The sequence below is a fragment of the Nelumbo lutea genome, chromosome 5 (assembly GCF_056320005.1).
Source record: "Nelumbo lutea isolate HS-2025 chromosome 5, American lotus-T2T, whole genome shotgun sequence".
NCBI lineage: Eukaryota > Viridiplantae > Streptophyta > Magnoliopsida > Proteales > Nelumbonaceae > Nelumbo > Nelumbo lutea.
Genome location: NC_142688.1, coordinates 7,241,986 through 7,250,000, shown reverse-complemented (window position 1 = coordinate 7,250,000; position 8,015 = coordinate 7,241,986). Strand labels below are relative to the sequence as shown.

At 40.0% G+C, this 8,015-nt stretch overlaps 2 protein-coding genes and 1 long non-coding RNA gene across 3 annotated transcripts; 1 reads left to right on the top strand and 2 right to left on the bottom strand.

Annotated features, from left to right (window-relative positions):
* Positions 1 to 361: 361 nt before the first annotated feature.
* Positions 362 to 4,064, top strand: LOC148850083 (LIM domain-containing protein WLIM1-like). The gene is made up of 5 exons (XM_088944328.1): positions 362 to 860; positions 2,771 to 2,867; positions 2,961 to 3,001; positions 3,328 to 3,417; positions 3,556 to 4,064. The coding sequence occupies exons 1-5, from the start codon at positions 726 to 728 to the stop codon at positions 3,778 to 3,780; spliced, it is 588 nt and encodes a 195-aa protein (XP_088800454.1). The 5' UTR covers positions 362 to 725; the 3' UTR covers positions 3,781 to 4,064.
* On the bottom strand, positions 1,318 to 3,369 carry LOC148850084 (uncharacterized). Its single transcript, XR_016099143.1, has 2 exons — positions 3,144 to 3,369; positions 1,318 to 1,579 (listed from the first exon to the last, which is right to left on the bottom strand). It is a non-coding gene; the product is annotated as an uncharacterized LOC148850084 (long non-coding RNA).
* A 998-nt stretch (positions 4,065 to 5,062) lies between the features above and the next one.
* Positions 5,063 to 8,015, bottom strand: LOC148850082 (F-box family protein). Its single transcript, XM_088944327.1, has 2 exons — positions 6,813 to 8,015; positions 5,063 to 5,671 (listed from the first exon to the last, which is right to left on the bottom strand). Exons 1-2 carry the CDS (start codon positions 7,767 to 7,769, stop codon positions 5,204 to 5,206), a joined length of 1,425 nt encoding a protein of 474 aa, XP_088800453.1. The 5' UTR covers positions 7,770 to 8,015; the 3' UTR covers positions 5,063 to 5,203.

Genomic DNA, 8,015 nt, shown 5'->3' with positions numbered 1-8,015 from the left:
TGAGATCCAGGCCCCCCTCCATGTCTGGAAAGCGGAATGAAAGAAATCCGTTTTGGATCATCCACGTATCAGCTCCATCGATAAACTCTTCCCATTCCATCTTTCTTTTATTCATTTTCTTCCTTGTTGGATCAAATCTGGTTTTAAAAAACTACTTCGCGGTACAAGTTCTTGTAGTAGATGTCTGTTCTCCATCTCCCCGTTAGGATTTAAACATTTTAAGAGAATCTATCTTGATGGGGTTTTAACTCGATGATCCACCGTGTGGGGACAACTAAAAACATTTAAACAAGGTGCGATGCGTTGTATAGTATAGGGAACATAACCAAGGTAAAGGTAGTTGCCATCTCTCTCTCTCGCTCTCTCTCTTTGTCACTGTTGTTTATGTTGGGAGGGATGTCTATTTATTAGAAAAATCCAGGAGAAATCTGAAAAAAGAGAATAGCAGACAATAACAACGATGGAGTGGGGTGGTTTAAATTCGGTCGAAATGATTGTGAAATGGCAACCCTTTTGTTTATGATGTATAATTTTGCTTTGGCTGCCCGCAACTTTCTGGAACCCACATTTTTCTCTGCCTTTTTCTCTTCCCTTGGTTCTCTCTTTTATTTTGTTGTTTCATCGGAGAGCTGAGGAAGAGAGAAAGGAGGAAGAGCAAAGTGAGGAGGAGGAGACCTGGTTCTGGAAATTTGATTGTTCTTGCTTTCTGTGAAGGATTGGAAGCCATGGCCTTCGCTGGAACAACCCAGAAATGCATGGCCTGCGCCAAGACTGTGTATCTGGTCGATCAGCTCACTGCTGATAACCGTATCTACCATAAGTCCTGCTTCCGATGCCATCACTGCAAGGGAACTCTCAAGGTACGTACTCTTTCTCAGCTTTCCTTTCCTTGGTTTCGGTTCCAGCATTATCCGTGTCTCTTTGTTTAGTTTACTCCCTCCAGTGAGGTTATTCGACCACCATTTGCTTGATAAATTTCTTCGCCACATTACTACGTGTATTGTTTCTGGTACTCGAATGGTCGAATGTGTAGGTGGGACTTGTGCCCAAATTCTTTCAGTTAAATGCACTGTTTCAAACTTTTGTGCTTCTTCAATAGTTTACCCAGTTCTCTTTTCTGACCATTTGCCTGATTCTTTCCACATTTGGTTATCTAAAGCGTCATGTTACCTTTCTGACATGGGTTTCTATGGTATCTAGCGTATCGTCTGGACTTGAAAGGTTTCATTCAATAGCTTGACGAGATTTTTGGCCTTAGAAGTATTGTTCCCATAGCCAGCTGTAGGGAAACGGTGAAAATACAATCCACATAAGAGCTAGCACATAACGTTCTAGTTTTATATAGGAAAAAATACAACCATCAAAGAAGTTCATGTGATATTCTAATTCTTGGATCAAGGTTTGCTCCATCTATCTACTCTTCATACTTTTTAGTGATAAACAGAAAAAGAAGATTCGCAGAATCTGAGAGTATTCGAGCTCGTCTGAAACCATAAAGCTAAAACCCACTTCAACGCACTCAGTATGGCCCATTCCCCTGCTTGCTTTGGGCCTTGAAATGTACACTGCTTCCCTATTTCTGCAATAAAATTATAATCAGGAGACAAGGTAACAAAGCCTACCACAATGTATCGACTTGATATAAAAGAGCCATCTGCAGACCTAAAGGAGTAAATTGGGCCGTGCCGCCCGCGGACCGGCATGGCCTGGCACGAACTTGGACCGGTCCGGCACGATGGTCTGCAGGCCGTGCCAGGCCCGGTACAACCATGCAGACCGTGTTGGGCCTAGGATTTTAGGTCTATGGGTATATATATATATTATAAATATTTATATAAATTATAATATATTAATAAAATAAATATTTTTTTAATTTTTATTATATTAATTTATTTAATTATTGCATATATAAGCAATTTTATATAAAATTAACATTTTAAGTTTTTTTGTCAATTTTTTAAATAAATAGCTTTGACCCGATACACGGCCTAACCTGACCCAAAGCTCGATCCACGAACCAGTCCGGCCCGTGGCACGGCTTGGGCCCAGGCCATGGGCCGTGCTGGGCTGGCCCCCAAAATTTTCACCGAGGAGGGCGGCACGGTCCGTGATGGCCCGCACAAAGTGCAGACCGCCCACGGACTTGACACGGCCCATTTTACACCTGTATGCAGACCTGTTGGTACCGGAATTATGAGATTTTTTTTTCCTTTTTATCCTTTTAGTTGTTGTCTGGATACTAAAAGGCTCAACACTAGTTCATCACCAATTTTCCTGGTTTACTGCTCAAAGCTGGCTGTATTCAGTTATTGCCACTCATCTTCATGTTTTCAAACTCAGTAGAGGAGCTTCAGCTAATAAGGGATAACAGTGGTCTGATGAGGTCAATTCCTTGTGGAATGTTGTTGATGACTTGATGCACCCTTTATATACATCTCTAATACTAAGGAAAATGAGGCTTATGAGCACGGCCAATGAATGGATTCCATTCTTGATCTTGGGTATATTAAATACAAATTTTCCAGTGCTATTCATCAAAAAGGCTCAGTTTGGAAAGAGTACAAATGCAAATATATACAGTACAAATACATAAAAAATCATACAAAATATAAGATTTTACACTCATTTGTACTCTTTCCAAATGGAGCCAAAAGGAAAAACAAATCCAGTGCCCATCAAAATGAGGGGGTCTCTACTTGCACCATGTTTTTGAATTTGTAGGTTGGGTGGTAGGTGGTGCCAAATTACTCACTGTTTGTTCTTAATGCAGCTTAGCAACTATAATTCCTTCGAAGGAGTTTTGTATTGTAGGCCACATTTTGATCAACTTTTCAAGAGAACCGGCAGCCTGGATAAGAGTTTTGAAGGTAACACGTCACAGGATCAACAGGAACCGCTGCTTATTACCCTCATATTCTAATTTCCTGCAACTCAAACCTACTTTTTCAATGTTCTCTCAGGGACACCAAAGATTGCAAAACCAGAGAAGCCTGAAAGTGAGGTAAATTGCCTGCTCTCTAGGTGCATGCCTATCAGTTTTTCCAGCAAACAGATGGATAAATTATATGATGCCATATACATCTAGGACATCCGTAGAATGTTTTCCAGTTCAAAGGATGTTAGCATAGATAGATTTCATTTACCTGTAGAAATTACTCCAGGGGAAGTTCTTAAGGAATTTTGCAAAAACCCTTGAGAACTTTCACTTGACTTTCTGTTTCTCTCTTATTTTCTGTCAAACTAAACACTGCTTTAGTTGACTACATGTAATTCTTGATTTGTTTCCACTTTCCACTACTAATTTTGCAAATGCTTTGGCCTGAACAGAATGCAACCACCAACAAAGTCTCAAATATGTTTGGGGGCACCAGAGATAAATGTATCTGCTGTAAGAAGACTGTGTATCCCCTTGAAAAGGTAAAGATGGCAGTCCTTCCACCTTCATCCACATTAACGCTTTTTCCATGTAATATGATGCACCTGAAATCCCAGTACATATTTCCGATTCATACTGAAATGACAAACATTTAAGGGTACAGTGGGTCTTTGTTGCAGGTAACGGTGGATGGAAATGCATACCATAAAATCTGTTTCAAGTGTACCCATGGAGGTTGTGTTATCAGCCCATCCAACTATATTGCACATGAGGGTAAACTCTACTGCAGGCACCATCACACTCAACTCTTCAAGGAGAAAGGCAATTACAGCCAACTTGAAGGTGACAATGAGGAGACAGCGAAGGAGACAGTCAATACCGTGGAAGTTGCAGCTGAATCATAATCTGTTGGAAGATTTTCTATTAACTCTCTTATTTTGTTTCTCCCTCTTTTGATGTTGCTTCAGTCTCGTACAGGTTTCCCCTTTATTTCCATAGTCCAATCAGTTGCTCTACTTATAAGATGGCATATTAATATTTCCAATTAAAAACTGTCTTTTGTCCTTGTGGAAGCTCAACTGAGATGCGTCTGGCCCATTTTCTGTATGGAAAAAAAAAAAAAAAGAAAAGAAAAGTTGATTCTTACCAGGTTTCTATTGAATTTGAATAAATTCGAGTGATTTCAAAAGGTTTTGTTTATTGTCCGTTCCTCCATCCATTCTGAAAATAATGGTATTTAGAATTTAGCCAATAAACATCTAAAGCCATATCTGGAAAAATGATGAAAAGTTCTTGATCGATAATTGAAAGGATTAATTCTAAGAGCATAAACTCAAGACATCTAAAGGACATATCAGTAAAACTTGGGTCTTTTTGATCTGCAATGTAGAAGAAAAATGTCGAAGTAAATTTGTTTGATAGTGTGATAGGATGGCTGATTCCATGACCTTGATACCCAACTATTTATTGTATAGAATCTATAGGTTATCGATCATCATCATCATCCAAGCCTTTTATCCCAACTATATGGGGTTGGCTACATGAGTCGTGTTTCAACATTTCATTCAGTTTAATACCATATCCGAATCCTGTTTTGCTATTTCATTCTGTTTAATACCATACCAATTGTTAAATTATGCATGTTTAGAAAAGTCCCACATCATCATAAGTAAATTAAAAAGAAATGGAATAGAGTAGCAAGAATTACCATGCTGTGTTTGGTTTTAAGAGAGAAACAGAGTTGAAGGAAAGTTCTTTAAGGAATTTCACAAATTTTGTTTAGGACTCTCCATCAACCTTCTGTTTCTCTTATTTTCTGTCAAACCAAACACAGCCTAGAGGTTACTATGTAGGATTCCAAATTCCTGCTTTCATAACATTGTGACACTCGGGTTACTGATCCCAAAGAAGAAGAATAGTGATACTTTGGCACTTCAACTTCGTACTTTTCCTTATTTTTTTCTTGGGGGAGGGATTTTCTTTTGTAATTTTAACAACACTAGATAACATAAATGGAAGAATCTTCAGAAAACATGAGAAAAGTTGAGTTGCCAGCCATATGATACTGGAAGAACATGGACCAATCAGACCCCCTCCCCCTGAATTTTGATAAATTTTCATTGGACAGTATACGCATTTCTACAAGGCATGAAGTGTAAGAGATCCGGACTGGATTATACACAAGTCTAAAAAATGGTAATTTGTTTCCATAACTAATTTATTTTCAAGATATATATACCATACAATGCCAGTATGAACCCAATAGAACCTAGTTAAATGCCTGGCTAACATATGTGTACAAAATTAATCTCAGATTAAAGAAATCAATTATAAATTCTCCATAGTATCAAGCAGACAACCATTTAAAGCAATGTGCTTTAAGTCGATGATAAAATTGTTCCTTAGGAACCCAAAACCAAATGTTCCATTTTCATACTGCCAAATCCTGCCCTCCACATGCCGGGAATCAGTAGTAGACCCTGTGAAGTCAGGAATCACCAGATCGTAACTTGAATTTATGTAAACAATGCGTGAGACAACCTCATTTTCTATGGTAGGCAGGTGCTCATGAATATGATTGGCTGCAGCGAATTGATGCAGATGTACCCGACTATCATACAAATGTTCTTCTTCAGCAGAGAAGGGGGACTCAATAAATGTAGTGTTTGATGTCCAGAAAACTGGGGAATAACCAGAGAATGGTTCTGATGCATCTACAATCCTTCGGCAAACAACGCCCCCAATATCATCATAAGTCACAAGATAAAAATCCAACCTCATACCATCACAGATACCCTGAAGGAGGAAGCAAGAGAAACTTAGTTCATCAAAGGAACCATTTTCAAGAATCCTCATATACTCACCTTCCCCGATCCTACCTAAGCCCCCGCCACCAACACCAAGGAAAGGAAAACATTAAAAAGAGGAATGACAAAGAAGATGATTAATATATGGTGATGTTCACGCCTTTAGTTTGCACTGATGTGTGGCATACATGGGGGCCATCAATCAAACAATCTTCTAGACAAATTCCTTAGGACATTTGGGTGATTTTGTCGACAACATAGTTTTGAATTGTGAGCTAGCAACTATGTTGTCGACAACAATAAAAATTGCCTAGATGGTCAAAAGGAGGATTAAATTAGGCAAGCAGTTCTATGGGCACCCACTTATGACCCTTATTAAACTTCTCTTGCATTGCAGGTCCCAAGCCCAGATGAGGACCCAGATAAAGGAGTATGTCAGACTGGCAGTTGGCGTGAAACATTGGTTGACCCCATAGAACACAAAACCGAAATTGTTGTTTAGAGAGAGTGAAATTGTGGACTTTGATGAAACAGCCAAAAAAAAGTTTGGGATAAGGTTTTGTTCAGTTGTATTGATTGCTTTAGAAACATCTTGGGATGGTGGGCTACCATTCTAACCTACTAGAGAAATTTGAGTAGAAGTGTTTTTCCCCAACAATGGTAACTGATGGACTTCTCTAATACATCCTCTTGCTACATTTAGTGCACATAATTTTACAGATACCATATATCAGGACTTTTTTTGTTGGGTGAGGAAGGTGAATGTTGTGCATATTGAATTTGAGAGGAATTCATCTGGAGAATCGGTTTCAAATTAACATATTGGGCAGGAGCACAATGATTTTATATGAAGAATAGCAGAAAAATATCATCTGCATGTTTTCCAATTGAAGAACCAACCTATTTGATTTGTCCCCAAATCAACTATTCCAGAGGATCTGAAAATTCTAATGCTTCTTTCTTTTTTCTTATATACTTCCTTATTATCATTTGTTCACTCAACGGTGGCAGGTTTCAGAAGATCGTGAAAAGAAGTGGGTCAAACAAAATGACAAAAGAGACAAACATCGAAGAAACGAAAAAAAAAAAAAATAATGGCGAAAAAATAGGGAGAGGGATTGGGAAAGCACCTTCCAGAGGCCTTGTAAAGGACGGGACGGCGTGGGCGCACAGTTAACCACCTTCACAAAATGCTCGGATTCCCATTTCCGCCTCCCGAGTCTCTCCCTCTCCTTCTTCCGCTGTCTTCTAGCCTTATCCCCGCTAGGGCTAGTCCGGTTGGCAAAGTACTGGTAAATCTCCGATGCAAAATGGTCCGGGAGGCTTCCAGGCGACGTGCTTTCTACACCAATTACATCCTCCATAACTCCCATATCGTCTCCCCGCAAATTACTGGAGCTAGAGCTCCTCCGGTAACCATTTTTTCTCACTTCAGGGGAACAAGAAGCAGAAGAGTTTTGGTTTTCCTCTACAACAAAATGGCTCTTACCCATGAAATTAATATTCACTGAAACCAATTCTGCATCCGAATCCCCCATTTCAGCTGCCTTGGCGAAATCCCCCGATGACACGAACCGGCAATCTGAGTCGAGAAAATTAATGGATTCACCCTTCGAAGAGAGACCCATCCATAAAAAGGGCGTCTTCATAACTCGATAAGTGCCCGACTTCGAAGGCGACACCCTTGAACCGGTGATGAAATAGGGACCCCATTCGAAGAAAACCAGCGGAGGCGCCGAAACACTGAGGTTGGTCTGACCGATTTGGCGCCAGAAACCAATCAAATTCTCCCATCGGATAAGAGTTTTGTAGAGGAGCATGAATCTGATCTGCCCATTTCCCCATTTTCTGATGTTGGTATTGGAGCCCCATCTCCTATCGCACAAAGAGAACCATAGCTTGCTGTCGCTTCGACAGAGCGAAACGAAACGCTTCGAAGTGCAGGCAAAAGAAGCGATCTCAGAAGGCGTCAGGAAAGAGAGAATACAGAGCTGAACATCTTCAGGAAAATCAGAAAAGGTAAACGATGTTGATGCAGAAGGAGTTTCTTCGGGGACTGGGGGATTTCGATCGCCAAAACTCGCCATTTCTACCGATTTTCCTGATTCTGTGGGGTGGGTAGGTTGGTCAGAGAGGGGGGAGGAAGGGATGAAAAATGGCCTTTGGCTTTGGGAAGGGAATGATTCTCTCTCTATGGAGAAGATTCGGAACGAGTCAGAGACCCAAAAATTGGAAAAAAAAAAAGAAAAGAAGAAAAACAGAAAAATACGAGTCCAAACGAAAGACGACAGTCGTTTGTTTCTAACTTTAAAGTTTCGGCTTTGAAGGAGAGC